Consider the following 22,005-nt stretch of genomic DNA (forward strand, 5'->3'; position numbering starts at 1 on the left):
ACACACACACACACACACACACACACACACACACACACACACCACACACACACACACACACACACACACACACACACAGCTCCCAACAGGCTGTAATAATTGGACATCCAGGCTGGATCAGAACCGTGGCATGTAACAGAATACATTGTGTCCGAAGAAAACAAAGGGACCCGCAGGGAGGAGGACAACAGAGAGCCTGAAGGAGATGGAAGACATCGCCAATCTCTATAAAGATCCCTCTCTCTGTCCATAAACACCCCCTCAGACTCCACCTCCACTGTCTCTCTCTTGAGCCAAATTCCAATGCTCAAAATCTCGGCCACTCGCTCATTCACACTCGGTCACTCCAGCCTGGTGGTGTTATGGTGACATTTGTCACCTCCTGAAATATGTGACCATCTTGTGGCCTAAATACTGCTATAGGTTGGATTCTGCTAATAAACTAACCGCAATGATTTACATTCGGACACTGACATCATGTGATGTCTACACGATTGTATATTTCAGCAGGTCACCAATTTCACCGTATAACAGCAACACGTTGGAGTGTGAGTGAGCGAGTGGCCGAGATTTTGGCTTTGGTGCGGTGGTCTGTGTGTGTGCTTGTGTGTGTGTGTGTGTGTGTGTGTGGGCGTGTGAGTGTGTGGAAAGGTCATGGGGGCGGGGTAGGGGTGGTTGTGGTGATGAATGTGTGTTTCCCTGACTTTACTGACTAGGCAGTGGAGCTGAGGGGGTAAGGAGGTGGCAACAGTTCACGGAGGGAGTTTTAATCGCTTTTGGAAGATTGGACTCACGCAAACACGCGCAGTCTCACGCACGCACACACACATGCACACTCATACAGAAAATGGGACCTGTAGAGTAGGGGCATGTAGTGCAGAGTTTTAATCCTGTGCACCAAATAGAGTGATGGGGATTTCATTACAGACCTGTTTCAGATTGGTAAACCCAGGAGAAATCCATATTTCATTACTGTGTGTGTGTGTGTGTGTGTGTGTGTGTCTGTGTGTGTGTGTGTGTGTGATTGTGTGTGTGTGTGTGCGTGCGTGCGTGCGTGCGTGCGTGCGTGCGTGCGTGCGTGCGTGCGTGCGTGCGTGCGTGCGTGCGTGCGTGTGTGTGTGTGTTCATTGTAAATCGGTCATTCTTCATAGCATTTCTCACTGTGAATCCCCAGCCACACACACTGGCTTGCCAAGTACATCAGAAAAACAACACGAAACACTCACATAGACCACGTTGACATAGTCGTCGTCTGACAGAGTTTCCAGCATCTCGCTGACCGAGGTCCTGATCAGCTTCAGGGTCAGGCCGGACACACTGCCACTCCTGCCCAGAAAATAACAACACAAAAAAACATTGCTTCATCTTTACTGGATTCGGTAATAGCTTATGCTGAGATTTGAATTAATTCTCACTCAGCAGTACAGCCTGGTTTTCAGCCTGATTCATTGCGTTTCATGATTTGTTTTGTCACTTCGAAGTGACAAACAAATTCACCAAACGTATTATCGTATCATATTGCTTTTCCGTACATTGTCACTTCACTGTCATCTGGCCCTCAGGTTGAGAACCACTGTCATTTAGGATCAATTCATAAGTGGACAACTTACGCATCGACAAGGATCAGCATGTCTTTAGGCGAGGCCGCTCCCTGGATGTACCTGCAAAGGAGATTAGTTGGTGTGAATACAAAAGGGACTAGAGCTCTTGTTGCTCATATTGTTTTTGTACGGATTCAGCACAGTGGCAGTTCTGTGCTGTCGTTTTCCACGAAATTATGGCTTGACCCCATCTAATCACTGCTTGCAGCTATATTTTATCATTGATATCCATAAATGGTGCATCACATTGTTAGCTACAGCACACTGCGTGAAAAGAGGCAATTATGGGCACTAGATTTGCCCGTAAACCTCAAGTTTAGCAGGCATATACAGTAATATACGGTAATATACAGGTGTGATGGTACAATTCGGGAGTTTACCGGAGTTTGTTGAAAAGTTTAACGGGAGTTTCCTGTAATATACACATCCGTATTCCATGCTTTTTGCACAGTGGTAGCTTGCGAGACAGAAATCAAAGCAACTGAAAACTATTCAAAAAGTGACCCAGTTGTGGCCTTGCACATTACAAGGGTTAGTTAGCAACTGATTAATACAGTAGTAGTGAAAGAAAGAAAGAAAGAAAGAAAGAAAGAAAGAAAGAAAGAAAGAAAGAAAGAAAGAAAGAAAGAAAGAAAGATACCCTGTCCATGTTGTCTGGGGGAGCAAACCTATATTCTACAGTTTCTTCTGTAGTTTCTTTTCCACCATTTTGGTTTAAGATTTGGTGGGGACAGTGTGACAACTACCTCTGATTATCTAGTGGTGTGCTTGTGTTTATTGTGTGCTGACAGTACTCTGAAAAGAGCATAGTGGGTAGAAAGAATGCAGAAATATACAATAGATCACGCACATCCACTAACTAAACGCCAGGTGCCGGGCAGAGGCACCATAATGATTCCGATGTAGGCTTTTTGCTTATTTATTTATCATAAAAAATCATTATTTATCGTTGTCATTAATTCAGAATCTAGGGAAGATGACCGCTGTGGTGTCCCTGGCGCAATCTTTCATTCGCGAACATTACACATTATTACTTTGATTTAGTACCGGGGAAAGGAGAGGGGGAAGACAAAGACATTTTTAGTCAAACGTGTCCTCTTTGCACACAAAGCTGACTGATGAACAGTCAGGGTCATTTGTAAGGCAGCTGTTTGGGTGTCTGTCAGCACGATACATCACTCAGGGCTTTCCACAGAGAGCTATACTAAGAGCTTAGCTTGTTAGTTTGATTGAATGCCGTTGCAACATGGCATTGTTCTGTGCAAATTGTTTGAACTTCACCAGCAGTGCTGAAATGTGTGTGATGTGAAATAAAGGCCACTGTGGGACACGGGTCTCATTATTAAGTGGAGAATGACACAAGGCTTTGGTAATTGGCACTGTTCATTATCCTGCATGCAAGTTTCCTGAGAGAGTCCCATACAGAAAATAAATCGCACGCATTTCACATTATTTCAACATACTGTGTAAGAACTGACACAATCACTTCCCTATATTATGGGAGAAATATGTTTTTCGCATATATGTTTGTACACAGCCAAAGTCCTCAGTGTCAGAGAGTGAAAAAAATATAACAGCTAATTTTACTGTGAACATTCTCGAGACATAGCCTGTATTAAAAAAATAATAACTAATTATGAATTATGGAATCAAAGGAACCTTTGATATTTTGTACTATACAAGTTACCATCTGTATGACACCTTTCCTGGGATTCATCCCTTTGATGGATGCTCTCCTACCCAAACCCCACGAGGACATGTCTGAGAGGGTGAAGGTCTACTCTACCTCACCCACTCATGACATTATAGCACCATTGTGAAGATATGGTACACCCTTTGCCATGGGTATAAAGATTTGTAAAGTAACTAAGTGCATGTTCTTACAATTTTCAATACTACTTCAACACTCAGGCAAATAATTGTAGCCTACTATTTTACTCCACTAGGCCAGGGGTTCTCAACCCATGGGTCGCGACCCCTCGGGGGGGGGGGGGGGGGGGGGGGTCACCAAATTACTTTGGGGGTTCCTATTTTATACTAAGATACAAAGATTCTAAAGAGGGGGGGGGGGGTTATGCCTTAATTTATTTTTGATAGGACAGTAGGCTGACAGGAAATGGGGAGAGAGATGGGGAGTGACGGACGCGCCGTTCGGGATCGGGACTCGAACTCGCAACGCTCTGTCAAGCTACATTGCAGCCTGGGTGCCCGGACCGCCGCGGCAGTGGTCGGGCCCGCTTTTGCGTTTGTGACCATAATAAGTTATAACTCACCATGGCCTCCTTCGCACGTCGTACAGGTCTATCTTAGAGGGCGTCTTGCGGGCATCCATCCATGGAGAGGCTGGGAGTGGAGAGACAAAACACACACATTTTCAAACAAGCACATCTAAGCCTGTCACAATTATTACATAATAATCGCCTATTGCAATTATTTTTCAAATATAGCATGAATAGCAGATCTACAAGCCTATCAATCAACACGTCACTTTGTGACGTGTTGATTGATAGGTCATCACAATGTGTTAAGAATCATGAAAACCCCCTAGTTTGACTATAGTCACATGCTACTTAAACCACAATGCAAATGTATAAATGACTACATTTAGCTTGCAGGTGTTATTATGGTACAGCAACGTTCAGCAGCTGTCACAAAGTCTCCCAATGGAGTTGGGTTGGAACAAATTCAGAAGTAGACAACTTTATGAACACATTTGTTACCGTTTCTGACCAAGGTTAAGTCATTGATTATTATTATAATTTTTTCGTTTGTTCATGTCATGTGCTTGACATGACATGAACAAACAAAAACATATATTTAAAAAATCATATAGCTTCAAATTTACATAATGGTTGTTTATTTTGACGCACCGGTTTTGGGGATATGGCTTATAGAGTAATGTTTTGCAGAACACTGCGAGTTGAGAAAACAGGCTTAAAAGGTTCCCTTACTGTATGTGTAACATTACACATGTATGCTCATATTTACAGCTGACATTTATTTCAGACATGCTCTAGATGAGTCTGCCTGTGCTATTAACTAATTTTGGATGAACAAAATAAATAAATTCAGTTTTTCTCTTTTGGTGAAAAAGCTGCAGGCTGCACGATGGCAGCAGCCCCTCAGTCAGATCTGGACACATTTGTGAAGAAAGCTATTGGTAAGCATTTATTTCCCAGATTGGTCCAAAATTCGGCTAACTTTCCCTAACTATCGACATGGCAGCCAGAGCAGGGCAGACTCATTAGGAGTGATGCAGGGCAGCTGCGTCGCTCACCAGGACGCATACCAAGATGGCCACCATGGACTCTCTCCATCTCCTATTCACAGATCTTCTTTTTTGGCCTCAGTCAGCGTTTGCCTGTGTGTCACAGCACGACTCTGCAGCACGGAATCTTGTTTTTTGCTTGGCTTTAAGCCGTTAAGACCTGAGGACGAGTCTACATCAGCCTTCTAAATCACTGGTAATCAAACCTTTTTTGTGCCAAGGGCCCCCAAAATTATATGAATTTGGCCACGACACTCCCCAATCTGGAAATGTGCCAGGGACCCCCAGAAGAGAAGATTATTAAGTGACGGGCTTGTAGATCTGCTATTTTAATAGCCAACGCTAAAATAGCAGATGTACAAGCTCGCAGTGCAGCACAAAAGATGTGAGCTTGCAGCTAAAATCTAAAATGGCACAAATGCTTTCCGGTTTGAATGCATTAAAGCCATTCAATCCTCCCGTCGCTTAATTCAACCAGCATGATACACAGCCGTTTCAAATCCAGCACTTCCGTCATGTTTACTTTATGCATTTTCTTTTTTTTACATTAAAGATTCAAATAAAAGTTAAACTAAGTTTTTGGAATACTGATTTGTGCATGAACTGCTGTTTGTCACATTACTTGAGCCTGCTTGCGACATCAAAGAGACAGAATTGAAAATGTGTGGTTAAAAAAACAGGTCATGGTTTTTATGGAGGACGAAACTATACCAACTATATACCAATTATTTGTTATGCTGGGCTTCTTTGCTTAAACCATACAAAGGCTTATTTATTAATTTAGTTTCTTTCTTTTTAACACCCCTTACCGTACATGATAGCTCCCTTTATAGCAGTTAACATTATTCATGAAGCTTGCAGGAGCATGAGATGAAATAGATGATGAAAAACATAATCACCGGATATGACAATAACCACTGGCTTTTTATCTTAGTATTATCAGTGAGGGAGAGTCACAAAGGAGACGAGTCAACGCGAGCATGCGGGACTGCCTACTTTGCATACTGAGAGGAACAACTCCGAAAACCAATGGAGCCTCATTGAATATTGGACCAAAAAATCTCCCCCATAAAAAGGCATGAATCATGAATCAAATCATGAATAGAAATAACTAGGCAGAGACAATATGCTCAGATGGAGTGCTGTTTGAGGCTTGCCACGTGCACAATCGTGGTATACGACTATACGTGCCCCTGTGATTATTAGTGAGCTGATATCTATGCCCGCTTATGGTTGAAGAAAGCAAACTCGTGCATATCCCTAGAACACTAAACATGTTTTTTTGTTAGGTGAAATGCACCCAAACACCTGCCTGTAGGAAAAACCAGGGATGTGGGCAGGGAAACAAAAATACCTTCTATGATGTCACTGAGCATCATGAAGGTACTGAAACACCCACCCACCTCAGACATCAGCAACATTATGAAAATTGCAAAAATATAATCGTCCGGGTGAAAATCACCCATGTTTAGTGTTTAGTAACTAACTATTATGGCAGGGGTGTCCAAAGGCGGCCCAGGGAAGAATTGTATGCGGCCCGCGGCTTCATAGCTGAATTGTATTATGACCGGCTCGACCCACAGTATGGGACATTTTTACATTTTTATTCACCAGGGCATTTTCCAGAGTATAATTTGTCAGGATTCCTTGTTCCTTGTCTCATTCTGAAGGGGTCACAGAAAGGCTATTTTATTTCATTTTTTTACCTTGCACGTCTGGTAATATTTGGTAATGTAGTCGGCCCTTGGGTGATTTGATATTTCCTAATATTTTAAAAAAAATATGGTATTGGTAATTTGGTATAGAGCGTCGCAGCCCCGCCCCCTTTCATGAAATGATTCCCAATGCATTTAGAAGTATTTTTTTAAAGACGGTTACGCCGCGGACAAAGCCAACTCGAGTTGTGACAAATCATGACAATAAACACAATATTTTGGACCAAACAAATAATTACAAAGATGTGCCAGATGTTGTATGGTGTGTACCTGGGTAGCGTGCCAGATGTTGTATGGTGTGTGTGTACCCGAGTAGTAGCGTGCCAGATGTTGTATGGTGTGTACCTGGGTAGTATAGCGTGCCAGATGTTGTATGGTGTGTACCTGGGTAGTAGCGTGCCAGATGTTGTATGGTATGTACCTGGGTAGTAGCATGCCAGATGTTGTATGGTGTGTACCTGGGTAGTAGCGTGCCAGATGTTGTATGGTGTGTACCTGGGTAGAAGCGTGCCAGATGTTGTATGGTGTGTACCTGGGTAGTAGCGTGCCAGATGTTGTATGGTATGTACCTGAGTAGTATAGCGTGCCAGATGTTGTATGGTGTGTACCTGAGTAGTATAGCGTGCCAGATGTTGTATGGTGTGTACCTGGGTAGTAGCGTGCCAGATGTTGTATGGTGTGTACCTGGGTAGAAGCGTGCCAGATGTTGTATGGTGTGTACCTGGGTAGTAGCGTGCCAGATGTTGTATGGTGTGTACCTGAGTAGTATAGCGTGCCAGATGTTGTATGGTATGTACCTGGGTAGTAGCGTGCCAGATGTTGTATGGTATGTACCTGAGTAGTATAGCGTGCCAGATGTTGTATGGTGTGTACCTGGGTAGTAGCGTGCCAGATGTTGTATGGTGTGTACCTGGGTAGTAGCGTGCCAGATGTTGTATGGTGTGTACCTGGGTAGTAGCGTGCCAGATGTTGTATGGTGTGTACCTGAGTAGTAGCGTGCCAGATGTTGTATGGTATGTACCTGGGTAGTATAGCGTGCCAGATGTTGTATGGTGTGTACCTGAGTAGTATAGCGTGCCAGATGTTGTATGGTGTGTACCTGGGTAGTAGCGTGCCAGATGTTGTATGGTGTGTACCTGGGTAGCGTGCCAGATGTTGTATGGTGTGTACCTGGGTAGTAGCGTGCCAGATGGTGTATGGTGTGTACCTTGGTAGTAGCGTGCCAGATGTTGTATGGTGTGTACCTTGGTAGTAGCGTGCCAGATGTTGTATGGTGTGTACCTGTGTAGAAGCGTGCCAGATGTTGTATGGTGTGTACCTGGGTAGTAGCGTGCCAGATGTTGTATGGTGTGTACCTGGGTAGAAGCGTGCCAGATGTTATATGGTGTGTACCTGGGTAGTAGCGTGCCAGATGTTGTATGGTGTGTACCTGGGTAGAAGCGTGCCAGATGTTGTATGGTGTGTACCTGGGTAGAAGCGTGCCAGATGTTGTATGGTGTGTACCTGGGTAGAAGCGTGCCAGGCCTGTGGCGCTGCCGAACACCTGCCAGAGCAGCGTGGGATCGTCCTCCCGGTTCTTCTTAAACACCTCCTCCAAGGCCCACGTCCAATTCAGCTCATTCAACACGATGGTGGCTAAACACACGCGCACACACGAACACACACACATACACACACACGCACGCACACACACACACACACACACACACACACACACACACACACACACACACACACACGCACACACACGAGAATTGTAATATATGTGATCCTGTGAAAGAATGGACATGGTCTGGTTTGATTGATGCCCTGCCAAAAGACTGATATAAACGTCTGATATAAGCAGATATTGAAGCAGATCGACATTTCCTCCCTGTTCTTGTGTACAGGTACGTGACTATGTGCATGCACACACGCACATGTACTGGGCTCTATGGCAGAGATCAGAGAGCCCTGTGGGGTCACGAAGCGGCGTGCCACAGATGCATTTACACATTCATTAGGATTCAGACACGTGCACTCTCACTGTCATCCCTCACAAAAACGGGAACCATGCGCAAATAGAGCTCCCCACTGCGAAGTGCCCGGCAGGGTCGCCACTTTTTATAGTGTCAACTGTCGACTAATGGAATTTCTGGAAGGTATAATGACTCACACATGCTGACAAAAATGACACTGGAGCATTGCACTATTCGCCTGTAAAATCTCTGATGTGTTACTCTTGTGTGCATGGGCAAGCGTGAATGTGCATGTGTCAAGAATCAAATATACAAAAGGTGTTTATTTGTCACTCATACAAGTACAAGCAGCATGATTTTGGTGTGTCATGCTCCACATTCCACAGACTGTGCCAACAATGAAAAATATATAACAGCAATGTAAAAGAGTTCCTTTGATGAGGGCTGTGGACAGAATAGACAAACACAAGTTTTGCAATTGTGCAGATTACATTTTCTTCATGCAAGGTGTTAAAAAAAAAGGAGAACAATGAACTTACATGCTTAAATCAAGCACCGCAGTCTAGAGATATTCTGGTTTCAACTTCCTCAGCATTGTGCCTGAGACAAGACTGACTCATTACTCATATATTCAATCCTGGGCCTCTGCTTATAGAGGCTCCAACCAAATCTTAAGGACAGGTTCACTAAGTACATTCACCAACATGACTATAGTGAAAATAAACAAAGAAAACATTTCCCAAACCTTACAGAAACCATCATCTTTCACAAGGAAAGTAATCTCAAATCTCAAAATCGATCAGATAGACCGCTTCGACGTGCTAGTGTTAATCATGTTTTCAGCAACACAACTATTTTCATTCATAATAAATATTACACAGAAGAATGCACCTCACCCCCCTAGCAAATGGTATGTCCCAATTACCATACCCACTAAGGAGCACTGTGGTCATCTGTTACTGATCGTCAAACCAAGGACCGTAATGAAAGGAAGGGATGTGAGTTATGTGACTGGACCCCGAGGATGGGCCATGACCCTTATGGGTGGAAAAAAAGTCTGTCTGTCTGTATTTATTGTGTGTTTATCTGCATGCATGCATGCGTGCGTGCGTGCATGCGCGTGTGTGTGTGTGCGTGCGTGCGTGCGTGCGTGCGTGCGTGCGTGCGTGCGTGCGTGCGTGCGTGTGTGCGTGCGTGATTGATGCAGCGTGTTGTGAAAGGTAACAGGCGTTATGGATGTAATCACACAGCATCCATACAGGTCTGAGATCCAAACTGTTGTCACAGTTACCGTGATGAATTGTGACAGTCTGTCTGTCTGTCTGTCTGTCTGTCTGTCTGTCTGTCCCTCGCTATCTTTTTTGTTTATCTTTGTATCTCTATCGCTCTTTGTTGTAGTATTTGTGTGTGGTATTTCAGTGTACAGTATTATAGAGTATGTGTTGTACACATACAGTACGTATGTGTGCGTAATAAGTGTGGACAGTAGCCTGTGTGTCTGTAGTGTGTATGAATGTTGAAAGGTGTGTGCGTGTGCGTGTGTGAGAGAGAAAGAGAAAGAGAGAGAGAGAGAGAGAGAGAGAGAGAGAGGAAAGGAGATAGATTGATCTCCTGTATGACGTGTAACGTGGTTCATTGATGTGCAAAGCAAACACTGTTCATTTGCATGCATGGCTCCGGAGGTGAGTTAATGAAGCCTCAGTAGCCAGGGGTGTGTGTTTGTGTGCGCACGCTCGCAAGCTTGTGTGTGTGACTGTCAGCCAATCCAGTGTGTGTGTGTGTGTGTGTGTGTGTGTGTGTGTGTGTGTGTGTGTGTGTGTGTGTGTGTGTGTGTGTGTGTGTGTGTGTGTGTGTGTGTGTGTGTGTGATTGTGTGTGTGGGTGTGTGTATACAGTGTCTGTATGTGTACATTGCCCTCATTAACTATATATTTTAGCAGGGAAGAAGTGGAAATTACACCATCCCAGCCAGTGTTAATAAGCAAACGGCAACCTACAAATGTGTGCACTGCATACATGGAATATTCTCTTTTCAGAAAAATCCTATTAGAGCATGGCCGCATTGAAGGACAAAACAAACTACAGACGGACGGACGGACGGACGGACGGACGGACGGACGGACGGACGGACGGACGGACGGACGGACGGACGGACAGACAGACAGACAGACAGACAGACAGACAGACAGACAGACAGACAGACAGACAGACAGACAGAAAGGCAGACAGACAGAAAGGCAGGAAGGCAGGAAGGCAGGCAGGACCGGCCATGAAAAAAGGCCTTCAGCCAGATCGCTTTTTTTTCAAGGCACACTAGCAATGCTCATTAACGTGCACTGTCCCTGCCTGTCAAATAAACCGAATGAAGAGAAGACAGAAAGACAGGCAGGCAGGCAGGCAAATATTTTTGCGATGCATCTTACATACTGTAAATATCAGAGAACACATTATGAAGAATAAAAAACTGTACTTTTGAGATGTGCAAAATAAGTAAAGAAGCGGTGGAAAATGTAATGTATTAATAATGGTAAGCCACCTGGTATTGACCATCCAGATTGTAGGAATTCAAATGTATTCACCCAAATACAATACCAATTCTATGTTAACAATCTGATAATTCACAGCACTGATATAAATGACATATTACTAAAAGAAATTGACAGGAAGAATATGGTGGGATGCTGGGAGCCATATTATTAGATGGTAGCACTGCCTTTGATGTGATGGACCACAAAGGATTACTTAATAAACTCAGGTGTTATGGTTTTGCCATAGTCTTGCCAAGTCATTAATACCAAAATTCCAACATACGTGGCCGGTTAGGACACATATCCGGCCGGTTAAGACTCACCCGTGGCCGGTTAAGACTCACATGTGGCCGGTTAAGACTTACCCGTGGCCGGTTAAGACTCACCCGTGGCCAGTTAAGACACATATGTTGCCGGTTAAGACTCAACCGTGGCCAGTTAAGACACATATGTGGCCGGTTAAGACTCACCCGTGGCCGGTTAAGACTCACCCGTGGCCAGTTAGGACACATATGTGGCCGGTTAAGACTCAACCGTGGCCAGTTAAGACACATATGTGGCCGGTTAAGACTCAACCGTGGCTCTGATATACACGGCTGGTTAAGACACATACGTGGCCGGTTAAGCTTCACCTGTGGCTTCCGTGTGAGGGTAGGGTTAGTTTAGGGTGCCTGACTATTGTGTGTCGGACTGTAACTAAGCACGTCGGACCAAATATATGCACCCATTATCATGGTTAGAAAGCAATCTCAAATAATCTTTTTTGTCAAGTACATTTCAAGTACATTTTGATCCTATAATTTTGTACTTTTACTCAAGTAAATTTTGAATTCCCTTGACATTATACTTGTAACAGAGTACTTCTACATTGCAGTATTGATACCGCTACAGTAGCCTACTTAAGTAAAAAATGTGAATAATTCTTCCACCACTGGAAATATTACCACGCTAGCCTGCAATATCGTTGCATATATAGGGTCTGCCAAAATCTCCCGGAGGGGGCGTTAACATATGTGTCACGTGGTAGCGGCCGCCATGTTGGCAGGCATTTCTGCTTTGTTTACAGTCAGCGACCATCCGTGTGCGTTCTAATTTTGAAACACCAGAGGGAGTTCAACGAGCTCGTTCCTGGCGACAACACAGTGAGCCAACACCAGGATGGAAAGAAAAAACGTCGGCCTCGACATACCTTACAAGGACAAGCATTAAATGTAGTCGCATTAGTGGTGGTAGAAGATCGAATCCTCTGTTCAGTCAGTGTGTTCATAGGGGTCGAGACCTTGGTCCTTGATTTTGTTGAGGTAACGCTCCTTTTCCTCAAAGTTAAGCTTGTCCTTGTAAGCAAGGTATGTCGAGGCCGACGTTTTTTCTTTCCATCCTGGTGTTGGCTCACTGTGTTGTCGCCCGGAACGAGCTCATTGAACTCCCTCTGGTGTTTAAAAATTTGAACGCACACGATGGTCGCTGACTGTAAACAAAGCAGAAATGCCTGCCAACATGGCGGCCGCTACCACGTGACACATATGTTAACGCCCCCTCCGGGAGATTTTGGCAGACCCTATAGGCCTAATCAACTAACGCTTAGGTCCAATATTCATGCATATCAGACGACACATGCCACAGGAGGTTGGATCTAGTCGCTGAAGCTAGAACGTGGTAAATGCAAAGCACAGTGCTGTATGGAGCCATGGTTGCATGCAGAACAGATTGCAAAAGAAGAAAACTAATTTTAAAAGACTATTGGAAAGCCATCTAGCTGTCCAAAGGTTGTTGTAGGGCACACATTATAGATATGCCATTAAGACCGGAATTAAAGGGAAACTTCACACCTTTTGCAAAAAGAGCTTATTTTGATGATGTTTAGGACACAAGAAACACTTTCCAGTATTTTAGCAATGGCACCATGTTCATGACCAAAAACCTGTTATGTCATGAAAATGTGGTCTCACTTCCTTCCTGGACTACAAAGTCACACCTCCACACAGCCTCCCCCCTCTCCACAAGGAGAGGAAGTATTATGGCAATTGTAGGAATTCAACAATCCAGTCAAACCCTCGTCAAACACACAGACTTCATTATTTTTCTGGCCATAGGGTGCAAATATCAAATTGTGCTACTTGTATACAAATACTATTAACATTGAGTGACTGCAGTTTCTTCTAGCGGTGAAATGTGACTGTCCCCTTGAGACTGGTCGCATGTTCAACAAGCATGCATGCACACACGCACGCACGCACGGACGCACGCACACATACACAACATATTGTCTGAGGGAATGGGCATTTTGACTTTGTCAATGTTGCATTTGTCTCATTTAATGTCATGTTCTATGTTACGTGTGGAAGTGGAACCCAGGAAGATTAGCTGACGTTAGGCATCAGCTAATGGGGATCCTAATTAGCTCAATAAACTCAATGAGAACACATGTAATCTATAATCCTTAGTGTTCTCAGTTGGCTTGCTCTTGCCCTTCCGCCCTCAGTAAAGATCGAAAACGCCAATGAAACCAATACCGTATGTTCTTTTCCCTGTCTCCAAGTGGACGTGGAGTAGTCCTGCGTTAGCGATAATTTTAATAAGCTGAGCTTCACTGCTGTGCCATAAGGGAGAGGAGTATTTGCTTGACACCCGTATTGCCACTGACACTAATGAATTCCCTGACTCCATTCGACATGGCTTTGATGCCACAGAGAATCTACAGGGCGATGATGGCTTAATCTCAATGGGATAGTGAAGGATTCATGTCATATAATTTACAAACATGTACAGTATGTGTGGCAGGTTAAGGCTTTTCTAACCCTTTGAACACAATTGCTGCTCGACCACACTTTCAGGCATGGCTATAGGCTAGCTGCAATTAGCTGCAGGTCGTTAATCTAATGACATGCAACTTGACAGTTAAAAAAAGCTATTCAAAAGCAAGACGACCCAGAGGTGTGTATAACTGAGTTGTAGTACCCTACAAATGTACCGATAGTGATGCATGTAGATTGTAGACGTCCATTGAACGTGTTGTCTCCATCTCTCACAGAACAATCTGCTGGATCCCAACCAGTCCGGATTCAAGAAGGCCCACTCCACAGAAACTGCCCTGCTGGCAGTCACAGAAGCACTACATGCTGCCCAAGCTGCTTCCCACTCTGCAGTAGTGATTCTCCTAGACCTATCGGCAGCATTTGACACAGTGAACCACCAGCTGCTCCTAGACACCCTAGCGGATCTAGGCATCGGTGGAACGGCACTAAAGTGGTTATCCTCCTACCTCACCAACCGGACCTACCAGGTTTCCTGGAAAGGTCTGTTATCATCCCCCCGAACCCTCCAAACTGGGGTCCCACAGGGATCTGTACTTGGTCCCCTCCTTTTCTCACTGTACACTAAATCCCTTGGCACTATCATCTCTGCTCACAATATATCCTATCACTGCTACGCCGATGACACACAACTGTTTCTATCCTTCCCCCCCTCTGCCACTCAGGTGGAAGAGCGCATCACTGCATGCCTGGCTGACATCTCACAGTGGATGTCCTCCAATCACCTCAAGCTGAACCCAGACAAGACTGAGCTTCTCTTCTTCCCAGCTAAGTCCTGCCCTATGCGGGAGCTAACTATCTCCGTAGACAACACCCTGGTAACGTCTGTCCCAACAGCCAGGAATCTCGGTGTTGTCCTGGACAGTCAGCTCTCGTTCAAAGCTCACATCACAGCTGTCACTCGATCCTGTAGGTTCACACTCTATAACATACGACGAATTAGACCGTTCCTCACCCAGGAATCAGCCCAGCTCCTAATCCAGACAACAGTCTTGTCAAAACTCGACTATTGTAACTCCCTCCTTACTGGCCTACCAGCATGTGCACTTAAGCCTCTCCAGCTGATCCAAAATGCAGCAGCTCGCTTGGTCTTCAACCAGCCAAAATTCTCACATGTCTCCCCCCTGCTCCGCTCCCTCCACTGGCTCCCGGTCGCTGCCCGCACAGAATACAAAACTCTGATGCTGGCATTCAAAGCAACCAAAGGTATGGCTCCCCCATATCTTGCAAGAATGATTGAACCCTACAAACCCTCCCGCGCACTCAGATCAGCCAACGCAGGGAAGCTGGAAGTACCCTCACTAAAAACGCCGGGACAACGCTCCACACGTCCCAAACTCTTCTCCCTTCTGGCTCCAAAACTGTGGAATGCACTTCCCATTGCAGTCAAAACTGCAGCATCACTCCCAATCTTCCGCCGTAGTCTGAAAACCCACCTTTTCAGACTCCATCATGGCCCATAGCACTTATCCTACCCCCTTAGATAGCATTTCGGTAGACTTAGATAGCATTTGATAGACTTATAGCATGTTATGTAGACAGCACTATAATTGCATTGTATATAGTCATAGCACGCCATAGTACATATGTATAGCATAGTAGTATAGATATATAGTTTATATGTATAGTCTCATAATATAGATATTCCACAGTTACTTTCTTAGCTTACGCATGTTTCATGATAAATGCTTTTTTGTGATGTATTCCCATGCTTTTTGTTCCTGCTTAATGTAAGTCGCTCTGGATTAAGAGCGTCTGCTAAATGCCTAAATTGTAAATTGTAAATTGTAGACAGTCTCAGATGCACACTCCACTGCGACTCAACTAATGATAAAAAAGGCAAGCATCACATTCAATGTAATAGTTTATTCCACTACGTTAGCTAGATTGGTATCATATTATTATTTCTTCATCTGCCATTCAGTTCCTCATCTTTGACATATCACTGTTGCTATATTGAATGTCTTATTAGTATTGATTTCTTGCCTGATGAAAATATGAAGGGAATTGGGTGCATCAATTATTGTCAATATATGCTAAGAAAAAAAGGGTATAGAAAAATAACGTAATGGCACCAATGTCAATTTCCTATCATGCAAATCCAGATTCCAGATGGCAGATTCATCGCACCATGGGAGCAACAAACACTATTTCTGAATGACTGAGACCTTTGTAAAGTATAATCGCTTCTGGAAATAAGACATATAACACATTATTTGCTGTCTTGTTTTTTTTTATGTGTACACTGTCCCCAAATCCCGCGATATACCTCCAAGACAGAAACGATACCTGCTGCTATTTAGATCCTCAATAAAGTTATGTACAGTGCACATCGAAAAGAAAGTTATTAGAAAACAACCTGTGATATGTCTTTTATATTCCTGAACCGATTATATGACAAAAGGGTCTCAATTGTTCATAAAGTGTTTGTTCATAAGCTTGTAAACTGTTTGTTCATGCGCTTTCATGGGTTTGCCACTCATGAAAGCGCCCATGAAAGTGTCATGGCGCATACCCATGCAGCGTCCAGACCGGTCAGTCCTCTCAAAGAGCACTTATGGGCGGCTGAAATTTGAAACTGGCCCCTGTAAAAAAAAATCACACCTGTGTGAACTGAGTGGTGCAACTCCCCTCTCTCCCCCCCTATCCCCTCTCTCTCTCTCTCTCTCTCTCTCTCTGTCTCATTAGCAGGCAACAGTGTAGCACTAATACTATCTCTCTCTCTCTCTCTCTCTCTCTCTCTCTCTCTCTCTCTCTCTCTCTCTCTCTCTCTCTCTCTCTCTCTCTCTCTCAAGCTGAACCCAGACAAGACTGAGCTTCTCTTCTTCCCAGCTAAGTCCTGCCCTATGCGGGAGCTAACTATCTCCGTAGACAACACCCTGGTAACGTCTGTCCCAACAGCCCAGGAATCTCGGTGTTGTCCTGGACAGTCAGCTCTCGTTCAAAGCTCACATCACAGCTGTCACTCGATCCTGTAGGTTCACACTCTATAACATACGACGAATTAGACCGTTCCTCACCCAGGAATCAGCCCAGCTCCTAATCCAGACAACAGTCTTGTCAAAACTCGACTATTGTAACTCCCTCCTTACTGGCCTACCAGCATGTGCACTTAAGCCTCTCCAGCTGATCCAAAATGCAGCAGCTCGCTTGGTCTTCAACCAGCCAAAATTCTCACATGTCTCCCCCCTGCTCCGCTCCCTCCACTGGCTCCCGGTCGCTGCCCGCACAGAATACAAAACTCTGATGCTGGCATTCAAAGCAACCAAAGGTATGGCTCCCCCATATCTTGCAAGAATGATTGAACCCTACAAACCCTCCCGCGCACTCAGATCAGCCAACGCAGGGAAGCTGGAAGTACCCTCACTAAAAACGCCGGGACAACGCTCCACACGTCCCAAACTCTTCTCCCTTCTGGCTCCAAAACTGTGGAATGCACTTCCCATTGCAGTCAAAACTGCAGCATCACTCCCAATCTTCCGCCGTAGTCTGAAAACCCACCTTTTCAGACTCCATCATGGCCCATAGCACTTATCCTACCCCCTTAGATAGCATTTCGGTAGACTTAGATAGCATTTGATAGACTTATAGCATGTTATGTAGACAGCACTATAATTGCATTGTATATAGTCATAGCACGCCATAGTACATATGTATAGCATAGTAGTATAGATATATAGTTTATATGTATAGTCTCATAATATAGATATTCCACAGTTACTTTCTTAGCTTACGCATGTTTCATGATAAATGCTTTTTTGTGATGTATTCCCATGCTTTTTGTTCCTGCTTAATGTAAGTCGCTCTGGATTAAGAGCGTCTGCTAAATGCCTAAATTGTAAATTGTAAATTGTAGACAGTCTCAGATGCACACTCCACTGCGACTCAACTAATGATAAAAAAGGCAAGCATCACATTCAATGTAATAGTTTATTCCACTACGTTAGCTAGATTGGTATCATATTATTATTTCTTCATCTGCCATTCAGTTCCTCATCTTTGACATATCACTGTTGCTATATTGAATGTCTTATTAGTATTGATTTCTTGCCTGATGAAAATATGAAGGGAATTGGGTGCATCAATTATTGTCAATATATGCTAAGAAAAAAAGGGTATAGAAAAATAACGTAATGGCACCAATGTCAATTTCCTATCATGCAAATCCAGATTCCAGATGGCAGATTCGTCGCACCATGGGAGCAACAAACACTATTTCTGAATGACTGAGACCTTTGTAAAGTATAATCGCTTCTGGAAATAAGACATATAACACATTATTTGCTGTCTTGTTTTTTTTTATGTGTACACTGTCCCCAAATCCCGCGATATACCTCCAAGACAGAAACGATACCTGCTGCTATTTAGATCCTCAATAAAGTTATGTACAGTGCACATCGAAAAGAAAGTTATTAGAAAACAACCTGTGATATGTCTTTTATATTCCTGAACCGATTAAGGGTCTCAATTGTTCATAAAGTGTTTGTTCATAAGCTTGTAAACTGTTTGTTCATGCGCTTTCATGGGTTTGCCACTCATGAAAGCGCCCATGAAAGTGTCATGGCGCATACCCATGCAGCGTCCAGACCGGTCAGTCCTCTCAAAGAGCACTTATGGGCGGCTGAAATTTGAAACTGGCCCCTGTAAAAAAAAATCACACCTGTGTGAACTGAGTGGTGCAACTCCCCTCTCTCCCCCCCTCTCCCCTCTCTCTCTCTCTCTCTCTCTCTCTCTGTCTCATTAGCAGGCAACAGTGTAGCACTAATACTATCTCTCTCTCTCTCTCTCTCTCTCTCTCTCTCTCTCTCTCTCTCTCTCTCTCTCTCTCTCTCTCTCTCTCTCTCTCTCTCTCTCTCTCTCTCTCTCTCTCTCTCTCTCTCTGGCACAACAGCGCCCCTACTGGTACTAATAATATGTTCGTTCAATCAATCAATCCTTCAGTAAGCGCTTCCATGGAAAAAACACGACTGGCTACTCAAAACAGAACACAACAATGAAGGAGGTCAGCGAGGAGGTCAAGATCTTCAACAGAGAGGGCTGTCAGCTAGAAAGCAATACGCAAAGGTATCTACATGTAAATGTTAGACATCTGATAATGTGTAATAATGTGTTTAATATTATTTTGCTCATTCTAATTGTATAAAAAACAACTAACAAACAAAATGACACAGCACAGTGTACTGTAAAGCCAGGCTTAAGTCTTCTTTTGTGTATCATCATCATCGAAGAGGCCAGCTTCTGGTCTGTATGGCAGATGGTCATTATATATTCAGCAGTCTGGCTCGCCGCACACGCACGCTGCGCTGAAAGCCCTACTTCTCCATAGATCATTTGAAGCAGCAAACCGCAGTATATGTAGGAGGTTTAGCTGGGTTCAACATTGCCGTGCGGTATAGGTCTTCACCTTTGACGGCATTTTCCCCACTTCCCAGATGTAGCAATGGATACGTGTGGGTCCGGCCCAGCTGTCTCCCAATTACTGCTTCCAGTCATGTGCTGATAGACAGGTCCTCAAGTATAGAACTGAACATCTCTTGTGCCGCCTTGGTGAAGGAATGGTGGGACTTTAATCTGCTTGGAAGCACCACTGTTATTGTGGTATGGTGTCATGCAGGATACGTGCCAGTCATGTTTCTGGCCTTTCAATGTCACCAGTAAGACGCCCTGAGGGCGAGAAGCGACCTCACCTAAAGTGCTTAGAAACCTGTCTACTTGCTCTGCGTCTCAGAGGAGGGCTGTGGACAGCTTAGAAACCTGCGTCTCAGAGGAGGGCTGTGGGCAGCTTAGAAACCTGTCTACTCACTTTGCGTCTCAAAGAAGAGCTGTGGACAGCTTAGAAACCTGCCTAATAATGTCACTATCCATTGTTCAATGGCTTCTACACAGTATACTTCCGCATGCTAACTTTCCAGAAAAAGAGAAAGTCTATAGCTTATATAGGCAGAAAATTAAGTGCTGATGTGATGACCCTTTTAGAAAAAACATGTACCAACACAGAGGAGATATACTATGGAAATAACTGTGAAAGTTGAAAATATAAACAGAATTAAAATGTCTGTTATATTGTCAGAATACATTTTATGATGGCTTTTTGAGCCATGCATCCATTACTATATACCGTACTCATTATTAATTTACATGTAAGATGGGCACTCAAACAGGTCAATATGGTCAAAATATTCATGTTTCATAGATAGACAGACAGACCGACCGACCAACCGACCGACCGACAGGCCGACAGACCGACAGACAGACAGAGAATTAAATATACCTGTTTTTGTTTTTTTTACCTGTCTCATTTCCCACCCTCTGAACTGCTTGTGTTTTTAACACTTTAAATTAAGGCAGGTGTGCTAAAATGTACACTTAATGTACAACTTTAGAAGGCAACATGAATTACCTTTATACAAATCAGTTTGTCGACTACATTCTATTTAATCAAACCAATACAGCCAGAATACCAATTTGTCTGGGGATGCATAAATGGCCACAAAAAAGGGGTTTAAAGATTATATGGGCGCTGCCGCTGACCTTGTCAGACACGAGCCAAATTGGTTCTCATCTCAGATTCGCAGTGTTCCTTACTCAAGACTTATATCAGGAATATCACTTGTTCCTAAAGATGAATTTGTCAAAGTGTACCTAGCTCTAAGCTGCGCTACATATTGCATGAATTTCCATCTGCAAAGAAGCCATGAACCAAGGTAAGGGATAAACACAATTCCATTCAATCATATATCATATCTCTATTTCTCTCTTCCTCCCTGTATCATACGATTTCACTCTCTGTCTCTGTCTCTCTCTCTCTCTCTCTCTCTCTCTCTCTCTCACACACACACAGGCTCATTCAGACTAATGTGGTCTTTCCGTCATCCTAATATCACCACTATGCTCTGTGTCCTACAGGGGTCGCACACACACACGCACGCACTCACGCACACGCACGCACACACACACACACACACACACACACACACACACACACACACACACACACACACACACACACACACACACACACACACACACACACACACACACACACACACAGAGGTTCTTTCACTGAAGGTTCCATAAACTTGCCTCCCACTTGCCCGGAAAATCCAATTTTCCCCTCTGGAGCGGGGCACGGGCTATTCCTGGAACCTTTATAGGGTCCAGATCAAATTGAAACCTGGATAACGTATGAATGTGCTGTCTCTCCCTTTTGCTCCCAACAAAATCAAACCTGCAGTGGGCATATGCCCTACGATGTAAATGCATATGCACACAACTATCTGCGTGCATGTGACTGTGTGCATGAGCACGCCTGCACACACACTCACACACACGCACGCACACGCACACACACACACACACACACACACAAACACACGCACACGCCAGGGGGGCAGTCAGACAGATATTTTGTGAAGCCACAAGGAAATCGGGATTTCCTGAAAGTTCATATAATGGCCTGTTGTGGCGCTGTCATTGGGCCCAAAAAAACCCATAGCCCCATATAAGTCCATGTATTTGGGCCCAACTTCACCTAGACTGTATTACCTTAATAAACATGGTCATGAATACTTTTTGCTTCCAGTCACTAGTTTAAAGTCTCCTTTCTAATGTCATAATATTCTTTATGGAAAATTATGGTCCCATTTATAAAAAAAATGACCATAAAGTCGCGCATGTTCTGAGGGGCGTGGCTACCGATCTATGATCGGGATTCCCCACCCACTCGAGTCAAAATAAAAACCAACTAAGAAGAAGGGGGGAAGTCCCGCCTCGTTGTCTGGGCCAGCCAATGGGCGACTTACAATTCAAGGACTGACAGGCTTCATTTTACGTTCATGTTAGACCCGGGGAACGGTTTGTCCATATTTTTTACAGTCTATGGCACACGCACACGCACACGCACACGCACACGCACACGCACACACACTCACAGCCGAGGTCAGACTCAGGCGGTGACTCGGTCCCAGCAGCTGACCGAACCCATGCATACTCATTTACAGGCAACCAATAAACTGCATGCTTTACAGGGAGGGTGTGAGGAGTCTAGGGGCAACCAGCCAACATTATGAGCGAGCAGGGCTCTGTGGGTCAAACATCTCATTATATAAGGGGTGTAACGTAAG

At 44.2% G+C, this 22,005-nt stretch overlaps 1 protein-coding gene across 1 annotated transcript in view; it reads right to left on the reverse strand.

Moving 5' to 3' along the window:
- The window catches only part of LOC310857083 (voltage-dependent calcium channel subunit alpha-2/delta-1), a gene marked incomplete at both ends in the record, with an annotated part of 183,238 nt that overhangs the window by 129,039 nt on the left and 32,194 nt on the right, over nucleotides 1-22,005 (reverse strand). Inside the window, 4 exons of the mRNA XM_083762696.1 lie at nucleotides 1,227-1,326; nucleotides 1,611-1,661; nucleotides 3,875-3,944; nucleotides 8,088-8,219. Coding sequence (XP_083618822.1) covers nucleotides 1,227-1,326; nucleotides 1,611-1,661; nucleotides 3,875-3,944; nucleotides 8,088-8,219 — 353 coding nt within the window. The remainder of the gene's footprint in view (nucleotides 1-1,226; nucleotides 1,327-1,610; nucleotides 1,662-3,874; nucleotides 3,945-8,087; nucleotides 8,220-22,005) is intronic.

Source organism: Protomyctophum parallelum (genome assembly GCF_964188405.1).
Source record: "Protomyctophum parallelum genome assembly, chromosome: 4".
In the NCBI taxonomy this organism is placed as follows: domain Eukaryota; kingdom Metazoa; phylum Chordata; class Actinopteri; order Myctophiformes; family Myctophidae; genus Protomyctophum; species Protomyctophum parallelum.